The 21,555-nt window shown below is 35.8% G+C and overlaps 1 protein-coding gene across 1 annotated transcript in view; it reads left to right on the forward strand.

Moving 5' to 3' along the window:
• The window catches only part of IFT57 (intraflagellar transport 57), a 52,813-nt gene extending 35,178 nt beyond the window's left edge, over positions 1–17,635 (forward strand). Inside the window, exons 7-11 of the mRNA XM_019742955.2 lie at positions 10,829–10,900; positions 11,698–11,829; positions 13,698–13,760; positions 15,890–15,956; positions 17,246–17,635. Of these exons, the coding sequence (XP_019598514.1) occupies positions 10,829–10,900; positions 11,698–11,829; positions 13,698–13,760; positions 15,890–15,956; positions 17,246–17,424 (513 nt within the window). The 3' untranslated portion in view covers positions 17,425–17,635. The remainder of the gene's footprint in view (positions 1–10,828; positions 10,901–11,697; positions 11,830–13,697; positions 13,761–15,889; positions 15,957–17,245) is intronic.
• The last annotated feature ends 3,920 nt before the right edge of the window (positions 17,636–21,555 follow it).

The following is a 21,555-nucleotide window of genomic DNA, read 5'->3' on the forward strand; positions in this document are numbered from 1 at the left end:
AGTTTTTTGTTTATTTGGGGGGCATCAGTATGAGATCAAAGTTTTGATTAGTAGACTCTTGAAGTTGAGAGGGATTGTCAAGAGGGACTTCCAGCTATCCACAACGGTTGCTCAGCGTCTTGTGAAGTAAGTACATTCTGATTTGGCCTGAGAGTGTCCCTGCATTCTCAGAAGGAAGGGTCCTATTCACTCCCTATCTGCCTTGCCAAATTTCTTCTCTGGGCTTGTGATTCTTGCTAAAGTCTGGAAACCCGCACTCAGAAGATCTGTGGTCATATAAAAGGGGGATGGATGGAGTAAGCATGAATTATAAGGCTGAGTCAGCATATGAAAACGGTTTAGGAACAGGTGGTAGTCCATAAAGATAATCTCTGAGCACACCTTAGAAATGTAGTTATTTAACAAGGTATTTTATTCAGAAATTATGGATCCCCAGTTTTAGTTCAGTTATAGTCAGGTGTGAGAATACCAGTGATTGTTATGATAGCCTTTGCTAACCCTCTCTGCCAGGGGTGTCCAAACTGCGGCCCGCAGGCCAACTGTGGCTCATGATCCATTGTTAGTTGGCCCACAGCAAATTCCAAAAATATATTTAGTTTACTTAAATAAACAAGGTGAGGCAATACGTACTTCACCTCGAGTGAGTGGCCTGGCTGTTTGTGTATTTTACCGCATATGGCCCTTGGTGAAAAACGTTGAAAAAAGTTTGGACACCCCTGCTCTATGCATACTGTTTTAATTTTCTCTGCAAGTGGAATGTCTAGAAAGCCGGAACTTTCCTGCGGAAACTTGTAGTATTTCTAGCAATCATGATTGCCGCACCCCCTGCAACAAACACATACAACACACGCCACACATGCATATTCAACTCTTAAGTCATATGTTTAGTTCTTTGAACGCTTATAAAAAAAAAAAATCTTGCTTTCACACCACAAGGGCGTACCACAGACGACTTTAAGCTGCTGGCAATGAAAGAAAAATATCCCATTTAAAAATTCAGGGAAGCCACAATCTGTAATTATTCCACAACCTTATGGGCATTTTTCATTAAGTAAGTAATTCAGTCTCATGAAAAAGTTATTTAATTTAATGGAGAATCTCACTCTTCCTCTCTGTCACACATACACACACAAATACATGGGCAAATGTGAGCAGTGAATCAAAGCTGAAAATTAATCTAACAAAACAAGAAGAGACTGCAAAACTGCTTCTGCAAAAAGGCAAAAAGAAAATACACATAATGAGTTCTGTGACTAGGAAAGGGAGTGTTCTTGTGGAGGAGGGAGATATGTACACCACTCACATCCTTGCGGAAAGCAGGATAAATTATCGACCTGTCCCAGAAATATTTGCTACAGTGAACTTAGACATACACAGCTCCTTCTATCAAGCTGTCTTCTCTGCCTCTCTCACTTAACCTGATTTCCTGCCATCAGATATCCAAAGAATGTTATCATTGACATGGCTGGGGCATTAAACGTGTCACAGGAACATTAGTATTCCATGTTGAAATTTTGAGAGTGACCACTTTTGGACTGGAGCTCGCGCTTGGCCCTACCTCTCTACCACTGCAGCTACAGTTACAATTTTAATCACTCAGTGTCTCTCCCTGTGGTTGAAACAGGATGAACTATTCAGATCCCATTATAGGCAAGGACTTGCTGTGTAGTCACAGAGAGTGTAGACAGGTCAGTAGACAACCTCCAGCTGTCTGTTCCGACAGTGGCAAAGGGCTGCCTAACCCAAGGTCATGCCCTTCCAGAGGAGCCCGCATCTGGGCCTATATGAGTTGTTTATATAAAGGCTGGGACTATTATAAATATTGTTACTTTGAAAATTCTTTTATGTAATTTGGCAAACATATGTACACATTTCTCCTGGAATTTCTTCTAGAAGTAGAATTGCTACTAGGACATAGCGTATGTATATATGTTCAGCTTTAGCAGACCCTGCCAAATAATTTTTGCAAGTGGTTCTATAAATTTATGCTCCTCCCAGGAGTGTATGAAAGTTCCAATTGCTCCACATCTTTATCAACATTCAATATTGTTTTAATCTTTTTTATTTTAGTCATCACAATAGGTATGTTGTGATGTTTCATTGTTATTTTAAGTTGCATTTCCCTGATGACCAATGAAGTTTCCATATGTTTATTTGCCATTTGGGTATCTTCGTTTGTTTTTTGCTGTATGGTTATCTGCCTTTTCTTTTGATTTATTGAAGTTCTTTATATACCCTGGGTATGAGTCCTTTGATACATATATTAACAAATATCTACTCTTTAGCTTCCCTTTTCACTCTTATTGGTGTATCATGATAAACAGTGGCTTAATTTTAATATACTCAAAATGATCCTTTTTAGGGGGCGGAGAATATGGCTAATATTTATGCTTTATTTGAGAATCTTTGCTTACCCGTGTTATGAAGATACTCTCCTGTTTTCTTTATGAATCTTTATTGCTTTACCTTGTGCATTGAGATCTGCCATCCACCTACGTTGATTCTTGTGTGTTGAGTGAGGTAGAATTTAAGATTTATTTGGTTTTCATATATATGTATGCAATTGACCCAGTTTATCGAAAATATTATCCTTTCACCAATGCTCTGCTTTGTCATAAAAAGCAAGCAGGTATGTGTAAGTCTGTGTCTGGATACTATTTTATTACATTAGTCTGTTTCTTGTTATCTAATCCTATTCAATATGGTGTATCTTTTAGATTTTATTTTCTGTTTATTTGTTGCTGTATATAAAAATACAGTTCCCTGTGCGTGTGTGTATAGGTACACACATGTCCAGCAAGCTTGCTAAATTCATTTATTTATTCTAACAATAGGCTTGTAGATTCTTCGATATTTTCTGTGTATACAGTTATATCATCTGTGAAGAACATCAATCTCATTTCTTTCTTTACAAGCCTTATCCCTTTTATTTATTTTATCTTATCTGATGTACTGGTTAAGAACTCTATGTTAGATATAAGTGCCATTAGCAGAGGAAGAGCTTTCGGTAGTTCAGTTTTACCATTATGTATGATGTTAGCTTTATGACTTTTATAAATAGATTCAGGAACTTCTCTTTTGTTCCTAGTTTGCTGTTATTATTATGAATGGGGGTTAAATCTTTCAAATGACTTTTTCTTTACCTATTGAGGTGATCATATGATTTATCTCCTCTTTTTTTCTCTTTCAGTATGGTGAATTATATTGATTGATTTTTGAGTAACTAACCTTGCATTTTAGAATAAATCCAACTTAATCATGATATATTATCCTTTTTATATATTACTGGATTCAATTTGTTGGTATTTTGTTGAGGATTTTTATATCCATGTTTATAAAAGTTATTGATCTGTAATTTTTCTTGTTTTTTAAGTGTCAGATTTCAGTGTAATACTTTGCAGGTCTCATAAAACAAGTTGGCAGTTGCTCTCCCTTTCTTTTTTCTTTTTTTTTTTTTTTTGGTTCTCTGGTAGAGTTTGTGTAAGCTTGTTATTTCTCATATATTTGGGGAAATTCACTAATGAAGCCATAATTTTATCCTAAAATGTTTGAAATTCATTTTTTCATAATACAGTTGATACATACATTCTTGTAAAAATTCAAATATTGCAGATAAAACTAAAGTCTCTTTTAATCTTTTTCCCCTTAAAATTTTTAGTTCTACTTTACTATATTTCATCAGGTGTATGATATAGCAAATCTGGGCTCTACCATAGATTTGCCTATGTGAGCATGGGCAGTCTATTTAAAAGTAGTTATGTCTCAATTTCCTCGTCGTAGTAGGGTTTTTAAGAGAATTGTGTGTGATGAGGTATGGACAGTGTTTTTTATCATAATGCATGAAAAATACTAAGCATTCCTTGAATATTAACATTGAAGTTGTTATTAGTAGACTTATAAAGGTCTCAGAATGGATGTGACTATTGGGGGACTACTCTGTACCCATGCTAGGAGCTAGAAAAAGTTTCTGGTACCACAAAAAACTATGTACTAAAGCTTATGCATTTTATTGATAGGAGAGTCCTCCTATAAATCTTCCTTTGGAGCTTACATATACTTACTTGAGAGATTATTCTAACAAGGTTGGCTATCCAGATTATTCATCCGCAGAAGATAAGAAACAGCAAACCTGCTGTAGCACCTACGCTTTACAAAACAACTGAGCTAGGAAACATTTATTTAATGTGCAAACTTGAATTGGGAATTGTCAGAGTTTTTTGTGCTTCTTATTGAAATTGGGTGACAAAGTAAGGAAATGAAAGGAGCAGCTTGGTGTAATGGAAAATCTGTAAGTGAGAAAAAGGACATTTGATTTGCTGTTTACTTTGTGATCAACAGTGGAAAAATCACACAACTTCAATTTGTTACCCAATCTGTGAAATGGAGGTACAGGATTTCCTCCTCAGAGTGATCTTGAAAATCCCTAGAGAAACTGAATTCAGAGTGGAAACAAAGACCTAATGAAAAACATGGGGCTAGGCACCTTAAATGGAGGGAGCCCTTGTAAATATTTTTATGTTCACTAAAATAATACTCCAAAAAAACAGAACATTGAAATAAGATTCCATTAGTAGCTATTCACAACAGAATTGAGGGAGGAGCATTAAGAATAGAGGAGAAAGGTAGGGTAGATGGCAGAAGTAATAACATTTTTGTGATATAGGCAATTCAAGACACAGGAGAGCCTTGGGGTCCTGCTCCTGCTCCTGGGGGCTGGAGCAAAAGGGGCCTTAGACCCAGGAATTGCTAGAGTGAGCTGTGCTCTGGCATGGACTTTTCCTGAGCCCAGGAAAAAACAAAAAAGTCCCAGTACACACAAAGGTGCCTTTTTCTATCAAGAGTCCTTTGACCTCTGCCTCTCCATCCCTAGCTCATGTTTCCATCTCTCTTTCCCTGCAGATTCAGAGAGGAGCTTTGAGCCTTAAGTAAATGATCTAGACAAAGAAACAAAATGTCTCTACATATGCAAAGGAAATCATTCAGATGCTGTTCCAGTGAAGGAAAACCCAGAGAACCATATAGTTTTGCCAATCACCTTAACAGCTGCAATTAAATTGCATACATTTGAGTTTTATGGTATGCTGTGAACCACCGTCTGCAGATATATCATCACAGCTCTCCAGTTTCTGAAAAAGGGAGATACATAATTCGATGCTAAAGAATTTGGAGTGGGGAAGGGGTTATGGTTACCAATACCTTTGCCTCACAAGTGACAGGGAGAATTATATGTGAGATTTTATATGCAAGGATTTTGAAAACTAGAAAGTCTAAAGAAATGATATTCCATATCATTACTAGCATTCTCATTTCCATAGAGAGAGATGAAAACCTCAACTTCGATAAAGAGAAGAGATGATGCTTAATAAACACACCTAGAACACTTCGGAATAGTTGACCAGTAAACTCCAGTGGCCACTGGGGTCTCACTTGCTATATAGCAAAAAGAATTCTTGGCTTACCCTAGATACTCTTTGATAATTCATTTTATCACAAAGAAAAAAAAGCACATACTATGTGGAAAATGCACTGGTTTGGGAGTGCTTTCCATTTTCCAAACTTTGGAAAGGTCATGTAACCTGTCTAACACTTGGTTTTCCTCCTATAAAATATATATAGTCAATTTTTCTGTATCATAAACAACCCCCTCATCACAGTGGTTTACAATAGTAAGAACACACATTATTTTCACTCAAGATACATGTCTGCTGAGGTGTGGCTCAGCTGCAGCTCTACCCCAGCTGTGATGTGTTCCATGTTTCTTATTCCCAGACCCAGACTGAAGGGCTAACCCTTATGTGGGGCATGCCTATATCAGGGCTGAAAGCAAGGGCAGGAGAGCTGGTGGATGCCTCTTACAGCTTCTGCATTACCCTGACATAGGCCATGTCCACCATCATTCCACTGGCCAAAGAGAAGAGCAAGGCCAGCATCATGGTAGCAGGAAGTATGCTCCTCCCACAGCCAGCCAGCAAATCACATTTCAGAGGCACGGGTAGAGGTGGAAAAGAGGTGAACAGACCTGCTCAGCATCCAAACCTTTGTATCAAATAAGGAAAGGTATATAAAAGTGTGTTGTAACCTAGTGGCTTCTCTGCTAACGTAAGAGCTATTATTGTTGAACAGTTCCTTTTTTTCTGTTACTTATTTGGGGAATCAGGTCTTTACCATTAAAATGCATCACTTCTTTATTCTTACCACAAACACTTTTAAAGTTTTTAACCATCTCAGTTGTAATTTTTTAAAAGCTATGTATTTTGCCTTTTTATATTCATGTTTTTAAAATGTTGCAAGTATAGTCATTTATATTTTCCACTATAACTAATTAAACCCCTTTCAAGAACTTCTTTGCATCCAGAAGGTTGTTGACTTTTTTCCCCTTCTGATTAAAGTGATAAAATTCTCTTGTAGGACATTTGGAAATTTTTGAAGGATAAAGAAGAAAGTTAAAACACCAATATTCAAATCCATGCACATACATATGGACATAAAAATATACACAATACTAATTTTTACTAAATTGGCCAACTAATGAATATGCTCTTGGGAATGTTTTTCTACTTTACTATTATATATGTGGTTAACATGCATTTTTGCTGATTTTTAATATTTTTTTTAAAACATGAATTTAGCATTTTATTACCCATTGTTAATGTATGTATGTAATAATATACAATAGATATGTAATTATGAAGCCCAACAATAATGCAAACACTCATGAACCCACTACATTACCCAACTCGAGAACTATTAATAGACCATTACAACACCCTTCGAGTTACCTGTGTACCTGTGTACTCCTCTGTTGCTGCCCCTGCCCACCCATGGGTAACCACTGTCCTCAAGTTTGTGTATTGTCATTAGCTTTTTTTTTTTTTTTAACTGTTTTCACATACGTATTGCCAAATAGTGTATTGCTATATTTTGCTTGGTTTGGAGCTTTGTAAAAATGGTATCATACTGCATTACTTTTAGTTGTGAAATGAATATTAAACTGTCCTCTACCATTAGATATTTAAAGACTTTTCTGCTATTTTACTTTTACAAAGAAGTTGTACATTAATCTTTGTGTGTATACCCAATTATTTCCTTGGGAATAATTTTTAGAGATGAAATTGCTGGGTTAAAGGTTAAGAACCACTTTTAAGGCTTTTATTTATAGCTGTACATCTTGAAGATGTGTCCATCCTGAAGGTTTTAATAACACACTCAGATTTGTGTGGCAGATAATTATAAATCATTACTAGCTTTCCATTTTAAAGGCAGTAAGAATACACAAATGTCCCAATGGCTTATCAAATTAAAATGTCCAAAACCAAATTCCTCAGTATGTCTGATTTCCAGGAATCTGTTCTGTCCTGTTACACTGTGATATTACTGTCCTCTTAGTTCCTAAGGCTGGAAACCTTAAAGACTCCTTCTCTCTACGCCCCCACCTCCACTTCAGCCTCCCCACACTTCCCCGCAGTTGGTCCTCAAGTCCTGCTACTTCTGTCTCTAAGTAGTATAGAATCCCTTGAATCCGTCTCTTCCATTCTTACAAGCACTGCTCTAATTCAAACCCTGCTAATCTATCGTGTGGGCTGTTACACAACCTCTTAACAGGTCTCCAATCTGTCTTAGTCTCTTGCCTCTCTAATCAGTCCTTCATTCTGTTACTTTCTCAAAACACAGACTTATCTTTAAACCTGATACCAAAAATCTTTGATAGCTCTCCATTATCCACATGATAAAATCCACACTCCTTAGTTAAAGCCTAATATAACCTCCCTCTCCAGCTTTGTTTCCTCACGATTCATCCTCCTCAACCCACTCCACCCCACCCAACCCCAAAACCTTGTGTTTGGTATTCTAGCAGCCTTGGTCACTTGCTCCCTACATACCGGGGGTGTCAAAAAAATGTGTACACATGACTTGTATTCATCTTTTGTTATCGGTATATATTGAGTATTACATTTTTAATACAGTTTTTTACTTTCTTAAAATGTTTATACATTTTTTTGACATCCTCTGTATTTTCCTGTATTTCCTTGTTCGTGTTACACCCTCAGCCTAGAATATCCTTTCTTTTCCACCCTCCTTGTTGAAATGCTGCTCATACATCAAGGTTGCACTGAAATGCCAGCTCCTCCATGGAGTTTAACATCAATATAATGTATCATAGTTATACGTAGATGAGTCAGGCACATTTGCTTCTCTAGAAATACTTTGAATGTGAAAACATTAAAAACAAGTATTTTTTACACTTGTTGTGTCGAAAATAATGCTGGGTAGAAAAAGCAGAACACAAATTATTTTAGACACATCAATTACAATGCATTAAAAAAATAAATAAAAATATCTATATGTATATATGAGGTCTGACAATTAAGTTAGCGAACTCATCCTAGAAAAAGTACTACATACCTCATTGCCGAATATCACTATGGTCACCTTCGAAGTACTCCCCTTGGGAAGCTATGCACCGATGCCAGTGCCTAGTCCACCCTTCAAAGCAATTTTGGAACTCTTTTTCTGGAATGGCCATCAGAGCTGTCATCGTATTACCCTTGATGTCCTGAATGTCATCAAAGTGTCTTCCTTTCAATATTTCCTTTATCTTCAGGTAAAGAAAGAAGTCACTGGGGGCCAGATCAGGTGAGTAGGGAGGGGGTTCCAATAAGACCGGGTCTTATATAATATGATATGGTATGATATGATATGATGTGATATATAATATAATGCTGGGTCTTATATTAATTTTTGCTCCAAAAGACGCATTAGAGCTGCTTGTCCGGCTAGGTCTTATTTTCGGCGGAACACTGTGTGTGTGTGTGTGTGTATATATATATATATATAATCACAAGAAGTGGAGCACAGCATAAGGAATAGAGACAGTGGAAATGTAATGGCTGCATGCAGTGTCAGATTGGGGGCAGGGTTTATCACTTTGTGAGGGGTATAAATGATAAGTGTCTAACTATTACACTGTTTGTTCACCTGAAACAACAACAAAAAAAGCCATAAATTGTTGGCGAAAAGTTCAGGTCATCTAACTTTTTCACGCAGCCTTTTCAGCCCTTCAAAATAGTAAACTTGGTTAACTGTCCAGTTGGTACAAATTCATAATGAATAATCCCTCTGATATCAAAAATGGTTAGCAACATCTTTGCAACAAGTTCGCAAACTTAATTGTCATTCCTCTGTGTGTGTGTGTGTGTGTGTGTGTGTTTATACATATATATATATATATATATATATATGTATATATGGACAGAGACACAGACTGATAGGAATACGTGAGCTTGGTGTTTATTAAACTTCTGAAATTCTTTTTGGAATAAGGCAGGATGAGTACTTTTTTTAAAAAAGTAATTTAAAATGATACTTGTTCGGTTCATTTTCTTTCTTGAAGATGCTTGCTTGGGCTTAAACAGGTGTTCATTTTCAGGCTTAACCATATTTAGTGCAGTTGCAGGAGGCCAGCCAGTTGCTTCTCCTCTCTGTTCCAGTGTTGACTGGCGGAGTTGGAGGGGCCTGTTTCCTTGCCAAATCTGTCTAGTCAGTCACATGTGCTGAACAGCCCACTCAACTGTAAAATGAAAACGTTGCACTAGATGATTGTGAAATGGATGTGTAGATGATCTTTAAGGTCCTGTCCAGTTCTCATATTCTGATGAGATATCTTTTGTTCCTGAGACAGAAAAATGCTTAGGGACAAAGGAAAGTGCTGATTTCTTCTCTGCTCTAGCACCTTCACTGGTGTCAAGTAACCAATTGCTCCTTTTATTAACTCTGAATGGCCAAAATGTATTGTGTGGGAATTAGGACATTTGGCTTCTGATCCAGGTGCACCATTACCTGGGTGTCCTTGGCTGAGCCCCTTTCTTTCACTGGGCCTCTGTTTGCTTCTTTGTAAAATGATAAAGGTGAGACTAAACGCTCTGTGAGATTCTTTGCAACTTTTCAATAATTTTATAATTGGTATGTGTGAAGTACCCAAGGATGTTTCACCCTACAGTCACTAGCCCATGTTTCAAAGTTAAGAAATCGGTAGAATGGGACTAGTAACAAAATATTTTTCTCTTCACAAAATATTGTAGATAAACAAAGTGGAGAATCTGGGTATGCAAATAGATATGTGTGATTGAGGAATAAATATCCTGATTCCATCATTTCAATTTACCATAATATTTTTTCTCTTATGATAGGTATTTCTCAAGTCTCAAAATTGTTATTTTTAGTAGTGTAAACCAAAAAGTTGTGAAGCTGTCTTACAGGAAATTAAAATGTTGGAGGAGATGTCAAATATGCACACTAATTCAGATCAGTCTAGTAGTGGTACAATACATCCTAAAATATATGAGCGCTAATAATTATTACAAACTTCCTTTCTTAAGAAAGAGGCTCCAGTGTATTACTGAAGAAGAGGGCCCCTTTTTAATTTCCAAGGGACAAACTAATATTTGATATATGAGACTTGATTCCAGAATTGTTTCTGGTGAACATAATAGTTACTGCTTAAACAAGTATTTCTTTTCTAATAATTAGATTTTTTTTCATTTTGATGGGTAGTCATAAATATTAACCACCAGCAGTGCAGGAATAATTTATATTCAAATTGTCAGACATCATTCTGTGAACATATAAAATAATTTACATTTGTTTAGAACCTTTTATCCTAAAGTGCTCTACACATATTTCTAATCTGATTGCAAGCTATATATAAAACTCTCCCATCTGAAATAGGGCAGCAACCAAAGTAGTTAAAATAAAGATTACAACTTCAAAAAAGTAGAGAAAAGAAGGAAATGTATTTTTGACTTGTTCCTATATGCTCTTATGCCTGTAGGATTGGCGAATCCATGTTGACCAAATGCACCAGCACAAAAGTGGAATTGAATCTGCTCTAAAGGAGACCAAGGTATGTGAATTTCTTCAGATGAATCAATGTACATTTACTCATCTGTGAAACACCTATTAAAAGAGAACATGAAAGAAAAACAGACATGATCCTTGCCTTTGAGGTTCTTACTGATTGAATATACCATATTACATTTCAACAGCCCGAACACTTAAACCCACTAAAGAAAGGTAACTTTATATAAAAACACTATAATATATATTATATTAGGTATGTAATATATTTGCATATGTGTATCAGAGAAAAACATTTCATCATTCTTTCCTCTCTGAATCCTAAGAGATAACAGAGCACCAGGCCAGCCATGCCTAGAATCCACAGCTTCCCCCAGGCTTGCTACCCTATCAGAAATAAGGACTTTTGGAGGATACCACAAAGAAGCAAAATTGGAATGAGAAGTTATGGGTCCCAAGCTAAAGCTATAAGTTTAATGACCCACTTCCAACTGGAATACTCCAGCTGTCTTTGAATTGTGTTACAAGGAAGTCGTGTTATTCTCTTACCTACTTTGGCTGTGAACTTCATGTAATGTACATTCCACTCACATCCATCTTAGATAGCATAAAAACAAATAAATTGACTAACACTTTCAGGTGCTTTTTTTAATTTCAACATTTTGCAAAGTGTGAACAAACTGTTTCTCATTGCGGACTTCTTTTGCTATTGAAAATTTTAAACTCTTCTTTTTCACAAGTGGTGGAGAATTTGTGGGATGGATTGACGGACATTTAACCCATTTTGAACTATTTTTAAAAAATATATTTGAATGATCTACTAAAATCCCATGGAATTTCTAGGGATTTTTGGACAAACTCCATAATGAAATTACTAGGACTCTGGAAAAGATCGGCAGCCGAGAAAAGTACATCAACAATCAGCTTGAGCACTTGATTCAAGAGTATCGTGCAGCTCAAGCTCAGCTGAGCGAGGTAACTTAAGAATGATATCCAGGGACTTCATTCCAGTTAATAACCCTAATCCCTAAACTTGCCATAGCACGTTTCATTTGACAATTGTGAAATGTGTTCTACAAACAGCAGTATAGTAAGTCCTCATTTAACATTGATAACCTCTTGGAAACTGCAATTTTAATCAAAATGATGTATACAAAACCAGTTTTACCATAAGCTAATGGATATACGGAAATACGTCATAGGAACTTAACTCTTGTTTATTTCAGTTAGACTGCACTAAAATTAAAGACGTAGTTTCCAAGAACCTATCAATGGACAACGTTAAGTGAGGGCTTTCTGTACATCAGTTCTCTGCCCATTTTGGGAAGCCACGCGAGGCAATAGAACTTGTCATTTCCATTTTGCATGTGATAGAAGTTATCTCTTAGAAGTATTTAAATGCATTTCTTCATTTGATTTAAATAAATGGGGAACATGGCTCAGAACAGCAGCAGAGTGTCAGGACACCTGGTTTTGTTTCCAAGTCTGTGGTTAATTTACTGTATGCGTAGGAGGAAGAAGAATAGTATGCATTTACATGTGTCACAGGGAAAAGACATCTTTGCCATAATGGCTTACAACCCATAATAAAGAATATGAAAAGTAAGACATGTTCAAAGACAAGCAGCTTAATTAATTAAATGAGCAAAATTTTTAATCCTTGCGGAGTTTTAGAATTTCAACCAAAAACTAAAATAAAACCTTCAGCCTTTGAAAGCAGCAGTTCTTTGTCCCAGCAATAGGGATCTGAAAGCTTTCCTCTGGGATGTATGCCCCTCTTTCCTGATGTTGAAGACCAGTACGAACACTTGCAAATAAATGTCAGTTGAAGGCATTTTTTTTTTTCCTTTCCGCAGACAAGGTGAGAAGGAGAAAAATGGAAATAAACTTGAGATACTTCTGTACTTTCAGAAGTTCTCAAAGACCAAACAGTAATCTTCACTTTTCTATTGCCATGTTTCCCCAAAAATAAGATCTAGCGGACCATCAGCTCTAATGTGTCTTTTGGAGCAAATATTAATATAAGACCCGGTATTATATTATATTATATTATATTATATTATATTATATTATATTATATTATACCCTATATTATGTTATGTTATGTAATGCTATATTATATTATATTATATTATATTATATTATATTACATTATATTATATCCCGTCTTATAGTAAAATAAGACCGTGTCTTATATTAATTTTTGCTCCAAAAGATGCATTAGAGCTGATGGTCTGGCTAGGTCTTATTTTCAGGGAAACACGGTGTTATTTGGTTAATTATTTCCTCATCTGTACTTCCATTCATGGATATTTTTACTTTAAAAATGCTGTAAAATCTCTGATTAAAGCCACCATGTATCTCTCAAACGTTGATATTAAGTAATTGATTGTTAGATTAGTTCCCAAGAATATAGCCCATACTGTCATACTGTTTGTTAATCCTTATTAATTGCTTATTCTGATGCTGTATTATGATTGATTTTTTTAGAACGGGTCTTCTCTGCATAGCATGCAAATTAGATCTACCAAGAGCCACTCTCCTAAACTGTTTAAGAATGGCTGAAGACAGTTTTTATTGTGAACCATGCCCATGCGAGTTACACAGTCAGTATATGAAAGTTAAGGTAGTTCATCATTTTATAGTGATTTAGTTAAATACAATGGTGCCTATTAGAGACATAAAAGTGTTACAGTTAAATGTCACTTTCATAAATGTGTTCGCAAATGAGGGGGGAGGTTGTCATAAAATGATATGCAGAAATTGCAAACACAAAGAGGTCATATTTAAGTAATCTGCTTCTGTGCTGAATTTGTCATTAAACAAAATGTTTTCTCCCTCAGGCAAGGGAGCGATACCAGCAAGGAAATGGCGGAGTCACTGAAAGGACCAGGCTGCTGGCGGAGGTACATGCTGTGTGCTCTTGCCAGCCTCTCACCTGTCAGCTGGGCCCGGCTGTTCAGTCTTGATGCTTTAATACTGCGACAACCATGGGTTGTTTCAATAATTATTTCCTGTGGCTTTGAATCCTTTTCTGTAGGAGAAAATCCCTAATTTTCTTATCAGGGAATTAATTATGTATATATATACTACTTGTTTCCATAAAATGCCTTAAGTTGTTCTATTAAATTCAAAATAAGTCCTGCTGATATGAGCAAATTCATAACCTTCCTTAATATTTTTAAACATAATAATTATAATTGATATGTAGCAGAGTAGATAAAGCACTAGCTTAAATAGCTATAACAAATTTTAATGTTAGTCTGCAAGCTATAATATTTGTTTTTGTTTTTTTTGTGTTTTGTTTTGTTTTTAATATTTTGGTGTGCTTTTTACCAATCTTTTTTTCTGTGCAATTATGGCATGTATTTTTTTTTTTTTTTTTAAGATTTTATTGGGGAAGGGGAACAGGATTTTATTGGGGAACAGTGTGTACTTCCAGGACTTTTTTCCAAGTCAAGTAGTCCTTTCAATCTTAGTTGTGGAGGGTGCAGTTCAGCTCCAGGTCCAGTTGCTGTTTCTAGTTGCAGGGAGCGCAGCCCACCATCCCTTGCGGGAGTCGAACCGGCAACCTTGTGGTTGAGAGCCCACTGGCCCATGTGGGAATCGAACCGGCAGCCTTCGGAGTTAGGAGCATGGAGCTCTAACCGCCTGAGTCACCGGGCCAGCCCCCTAATATTTGTTTTTGATTGTTGTTAATAACTTGTATGTGATTCTGAGTATTTCTCTGCCCCAAAATTGGGAGTGGCTTGTAAGAAAAAAGTGCTCATTTTTTCTGAGCACTTCTGGAATATTTATATATATTGTTATATTTATTTTCATCATCTCGCAAGAGAAGTAACACCTAATATATATTCCTATTTTTCACTGAAGAACTGAGAGAGAAAAAAATACCTTAAACAAGATCAGTAGCCAATGTGGGACCAAAATCCAAGTTTATTTTTTATTACAATCCAGCAAAATTGTCACAAACTTTTCTTCTCTATAATAGAATTGAGCATCTTTTATAGAGACTATTTAAGGTATAAATAGTCATTTTAAAATACTAAAAATATAACTTTAGAAATATTTAGACTCTAATCCTGTGGTGATTCTAGGCAAATAAAGCATTATATAGAAGTAAAGTGCTCACTTAGGATGGGTAAATTAACACTTGAAGGGAGTCCAGGGAACCATTTAGTTTTTTTGGAGTAGGTCGTTATCCTCAGCTGTAACATTTCAGGTGCTTGGAAAAAATTAATTTGCTTTACTTGGATGAACACTTTATTCCCAAGGAAGTTTTTACTCACTAGTATGATAAAAAAATAAAGCCTATTAAGTTATAATAATTATGGCTTAGTTTTAGATCATATCAACATTTTCAATTTTTTTAAAGATGGTATTTCCTACCAATTTTAATGCTAGCTTGGAATTTTGTGAGTAATAGTTGTATAATATTGAGTATGATGTGGAGTACAAATAAGAGCCAATATGATAGCACAGTATGCCTCTTGGAATTCATAGTTTGGATAGAGTAGTTAGAATATTTTTATATATAGCCATATGGTACAAACATTATTTTTAGTGTCCTGTAGAGATACAGGGGGCGTATTCTCTTATAAAACTATAATATTAAGAAAGATAGCTATAAACCTTTATAAATCCAAAATCTTTTTAGGATGTTTATACTATTTTAATTAATAACTGATTATTAGAGACTGGCATAGTAGATGCAATAACTGCAAGGTTTAAGTGCCTAACACCTAAAACAACAACTTAGGTCATTTTTATTCTTATCATGTTACCACCTGAGAAAGTTAATGAGGAAGCAATTTAGTGAAGTTTAACCTTAGGATCACTCTCAAAAGGTGATAAAAAGCTTTACGTATCTGTATACTTTATCTTATTATTCAAATTGTGTCCAGAATACTCCTAATATCTTTATATCCCTTTGTGTATGTATTATATCTAAATTAATTTTCTTAATACATCGTTCAAAATTTTTGAAAATTCATTAAAAGTCAATGCTCATGACAACTTTTTTTTTCAATGAAAGGTTACAGAAGAACTAGAAAAGGTTAAGCAAGAAATGGAAGAAAAAGGCAGCAGTATGACTGATGGTGGTAAGTACACACTCATTGGAAGGAGAAAATGAGCAAGAGAAGACTATCTCTTCAAGAAATCTATGTAACAATGGTATTAATAAATAAGGAATCTGCTTTTAAAAATGAATTTGTTTGAGGAGAGGTACTGGTACCAAAATGATGTCTTATAATCAGTATACTGTATTTCTTATAAATCAACTGGGAAGAGCCGTATTTTTTTTTCTATAATTTAGGATTTTTTTTATATTCAAATTGTATTAATTCAGAAATAGAGTTGGAAATATTTAAATATGCACTTTGTTGTGCCAGTTTAAATAAATATTTTGTTCTGTTTTTATCAAATGAGCTTCATTATTCCTTTTTTTTAAAGGGCTGTGAGGAATTTTAGTAGATTTTTTCTCAAATAATTTGTTATTTACATCAGTGTGGATGGGGAAGAGGGTGAGGGGATTAGAAGGCACAATTGGTAACCACAAAATTGCCAGGGGACTACGAAGGCAGTTTAGGGAGTATAATCAGTAATGTTGTAAAGATTTTGTAGCGTATCCGATGGACACTTGTCTTATTGCGGGGACCACTTCACGGACGGTGTAGGTGCCTGAGCGCTGCGGTGTGCACCGGAAGCTTAAGCTGAACAGTGATGGGTATCGACTGTGGTTTAATAAAGAGACAGTCATTATTCCATTTTATGTACAAAAGAGCTCTAAGTGTATGCCCAAATGACACAAAGGCAGTGATAAGATGACCTCTGTTTTTTTCCTCTTCCCCAGTGGACCTGACTGGGCAGAGGTCAAAGAGAGAAGAATTAATAATCTTCTACTAATCATCCTCCATCATTACTTTGACATGGCCCAGTGGTGATTGCTTAAGGCCCTTCTGTGCTCTAGAAAGATTTTTCTGATGGGATGCTCATATACTGAGTGATCTTTCAAAATGGGATGTGTAGTAGGAAGAAAGGTAATTCTTCCTTTTCTTGTTCACCCATGGTGTCCTTTTTACCTTCAGACAGAGGTACCAGCCCATTAAAAAAAAATACTGAAGACATCCTTAATCATCCCTTTAGCAGCTCTCCCCTAGGAAAGTCAGGGAGTTCAGCCTCAGTACTTCAAATGCTGTATCATTTCCCATCCTAAACATCTCAGGTGTTTAAAATGCCACAGCAAAATTATGTGAATGTCAGTAAGTTGTTGGCTGTGTTTTTAACCCTATTTTTGGCATAAGACCAAGTGAGGAAAATGTTATACCATTCTGTAATAGAATGATACTCCAAATAAATATTTTTATTCCATGTTATTTTCATTCTGCAGCTCCTTTGGTGAAGATCAAACAGAGCTTAACAAAGCTGAAGCAAGAAACCGTTCAGATGGACATTAGAATCGGCGTTGTGGAACACACGTTACTCCAATCAAAACTGAAAGAGAAGTCCAACATGACTAGGGACATGCACGCAACAGTCATTCCAGAATCTGCAATGGGGTCTTATTAAAACCTGCTGTTTTTTGTGCTTCTGATTAATTCGTTTTTTATATCAAGTCCTATTTCACATCACATGGATTTCAAAACAGAATTATACCTCTTAAAGCATGTCCAGTGGTTATTTTTATACACACATATACACACATATTGTATCATGGTGATTATGGATGGTTAAAGCCTTTAAATTGAATATAATATTTAATAAAGTAATTAAAAAATTATCACTTTCAAAGAAGCTTTCACTAATCATCACAAGTACATTAAAGTCCCCACCCTGTGGATCATTTTTCTTCTTGTTCCTGGCATAAGCCAGTGTATGTGACCCATACTTTTTGTAGGTGCTGCTGCTGTCACCACAAGGAGTTTTGACACAAGCCTGGCCCCTTCAGTTTGGTCCCCCTCTCCAGTTATCAGCAGTGCTTCTGCGCCCAGAGGCAGCTACCCATGGTTGGGGATTCTTTCTAAGAACAAAACTACCACTGCATCAGCTTATGGTTAACTAAAATTACATTTTTGAAAAAAAGCATAAGAAAACAAATGATGTTTTTCCCCCTACCCCCGTGGTATTGGATTGGATTTGGAAACATCACTATAAACTAATGGTTTTTTTACACATATAGGTTAATAGTAATAAATATATATATATATATATATATATATATATATATTTGCTAATTTTGTCCTCTGAAAGGGACTAGAAGCAATGACAGCCCAGTAACAATGAAAATACCTAACACTCAGATCTTGGTTTCTAAATTTTCTACTTTAAAAAAAGTCTTCTTAGAAAAATTACCAATTCCTGCGCTGCAGCAGAGAAGGCACAAAACGAGCCTGAAATATCTTGCTCTGCCAGAAAGTAAAGAAGTGCTCAAAGAATAGTGGGGAAATGACTAATATACAGATTGTGGGGTATCCCACCAGCTAATCTGGGACAATCGAGCTTCAACATAATTATAGTAATGAATTATAACTCTGAATAAGGCAAGAAAACATGAGTTCATACAGATAGAACTGAATGAATGAATCAATGGGAAAAGTGAAAGGTTTTCCTTAAAATAGAATAACAGCTAACGTAAAAGGAATACTATATTTAGAAATCACCATCTGACAACTACCACAACACTAGTGATTGTTTCGGGCAAGAATGATCAATGGATGCTAAAACTAGTAGGTGAAAATTTAATGAAAAACTGAACATTTACATTGTCTGAAAGTAAATTGTAACTTTCAAGTAAAGAAGCCTGGAAGGCACCACTTTAAGTGATCAAAAGTTAACATCACTAGTAGTGGAACAAATAGACATCATGTGTCTCCTGAAAAGGGCACACATTATGTAGTTACCACTGAAAACATAAAACCTGAATCTCATCATGAGGAAACAGCAGACAAATATAGTAGAGGGACATTGTAGAAAATGGCCTGTATTCTTCAAAAATGATAAGGTCGTGAAAAAAACAAGAAAGACTGAGAAATTGTCCCAAATTAAAGGAGACTAAAGAGACATCAGATGTAACAAGTATTACAGATTGGATACTGAGTGAGGAAAAAAAAAAGTTGTTATAAAGGACATTATTGAGACAACAGGTAAAATTTGAGTGAGATCTGTAGATTGGATAATAGTATTAAATCAATGTTAATTATTTGATATTTGCACTGTCGTTATGTAAGAGGATATCCTTGCTTTTAGCAATACACACAGAAGTATTTGGAGGTAAATTAGAATCAGGTCAGCAATTTATTCTCAAATGGTTCCGAAAAAAATACGTGTGTGTGTGTGTGTGTGTGTGTGTGTGTGTGTGTGTGTGTGTATAGAGAAAGGAGAATGATAAAATATGGTGAACTGTTAACATTTTAGGAATCTGAAGTAAGGATATATAAAAATCCATTGTACTTTTTTTTTTTACAGTTTTCTATAAATATGAAATTATTTCAAAACGTAAAGCTTAAAAAATGATGGTTCTTAGAAATTATATACTCTATATAGAAGTTATCCTCCCTCTGAATCATAGATAGTCAACTTGTTGAAATAATATGACCTCTGCAATAAAATTATATGGCCCATTGAACACATCTTATAATTTTATAATCATTGATTCATTGACCAAGTAAGAACATTTTTTTGACAATTTTAAGGAAGTTTTTTGTTTTTCTTTTTTCCTCTAATTTATCTAGGTCAGCATTTCCCATGAGTTTTAAACAAAAACAGAAGTTTCTGTAACCAGCAAACATGAGAAATGTTACAGGTTTCATTTTCTTCACGTCCTCCCATCTACATTGTGAGTCTGCAAGCAGCAAGTGTAGTTCCATTATTATTTTATACATATATAATCACAGACCCTTTTCACCCCAGAACAAACACACGTTGAGGATGCAGACTGAGGGAAATAAGCATGTGAAAATCAGCATACAAATCTTAAATTATTTTCCAACCTTTCATTAGAACCAGTGGACCTGTGTAGGGAGATAAGAGACATGTCGCCGATTCATAACTCTCTTGTCTGGATGGTTAACAAGCAGGCAATGCACCTCGAATGTCAGTAGACTTTGAAGATTTGGGAAACTTTGTAGAGAACCTAGGATGCCACAGCCAAATGCTTTTTTTCTTAAAACTCTTCTATGTCAGCCCCAAAACTTGTTTTTTCTTTAAAGCAGTCTTTATTATAACAGTGCAATTATATGTAGTTACAGTGTACTGCCCTATTTTCTAGTCAAATAGCAACCATTGTCATAGCAGTACATTTTTTAAAACTTACTGTGCCTAATAAGTCATAAATCCTAACATTTTATATTTTAAAAAGGAGGAATGGCATTTTAAAGGGTAAAAACAGTCTTGGATTCATCAGTGTTTTTTTCGTTTGTTTTTTGACAAGCCTTTTTTTTTAAATACAGGAGCGAGGAGAGCAAGAACCGTGCTCGCTTACTGTGTCTAAATAATGCATCTCAAGCATTAGATTTCCATAACTTTGTGCTTGTAATACAAACTCGCAAAGTTCAGATCTGTGATTCGCTGACGCACCATCAATGCCTTAGTTCAGGTCCACCTTAGTCCCCGCCATACTTTGGTCTTGCACTGCCCAGCAGTACTCCAAGGACACTTCCAGCTGACGATCAGACAGTAGCCTCCAGCTCTTCCATCAGGTAGGCTTAAAGCTCCTGTACACAGCCCCTTCTCTACAGGTCAGTTGTTCACAACTAGTTACCACTTTCTTACCCTGCAAAGCATTCTTTACGCTAACAACCTCTGAAATTCCTAACTCTGGTTGGGCATCAAAATCAAATAGGTAACAAAAAAAACAACAAACAATTTCCCAGCTCTCTTTCCCCCTCAAGTCTTACTTCATAGGTTTTGGGTGGGACTAGGGGGTGAGAAAGTGGTGGGTCAGAAATTTTGAGAAGCTCCTCAGGTGCCTGGTGTAGATAATCTAAGAATGATTTTAGGAAGCTACCACTTTAGAAATTTTGCCTGGCTGTAAGTAAACACACAGAGCATCTTAGATCTGAAAAATCCTCTGAAAAGGATCTAAACTAGTGTTAGAGTGTGGTCTTTAGACTTAACATTCCCACCTGTGGTGCTTTTTAATAAGTACCCTAGATTATTTAACACACACTACAGTTTGCAATATACTAATATGAAAAACTGACACACACAAAAAACGTAAAACCAATGCCCCAAAAGGTTAAGCGTTAAAGCAAGATTACAAACTACAATTTCCTATATGGTTCTCAACACAGTTTGTAGCAGCTGCATGGGAACTTCGTGTTCACAGCCGCTGTCATCCATTCTGCCCCATTCGCATCCCTAAGCAATGTTATACAGTCATGTTTCTGTTCATGCCCAATGTCTATTTTTTTTTCTCTACTCCCTATGTAAGGCTATTGAACAGAATACTGCGTGGGTAGTCCAGGCACCTTGATTCCTCCCAAATCTGCTAGTAATTTTCTGCATAACTTTTAGGACATCACTTTTCCTCATTGGCAATATTTTTCTTCAGCAAGGGAGAAGGACTAGACTATTCTGAAGGCTTTTTTAGTCCTAAAATTGCAGGACTTTAGATCTTTGGCAGGCTCTCCTCCACTGTTTGTAATAACTTGCAATGCTGTACCAGCTCCTCGTTGCTGATTGTCAGATATTCAGAATCTT

Source organism: Rhinolophus sinicus, linkage group LG01, assembly GCF_036562045.2.
Source record: "Rhinolophus sinicus isolate RSC01 linkage group LG01, ASM3656204v1, whole genome shotgun sequence".
In the NCBI taxonomy this organism is placed as follows: Eukaryota; Metazoa; Chordata; class Mammalia; order Chiroptera; family Rhinolophidae; genus Rhinolophus; species Rhinolophus sinicus.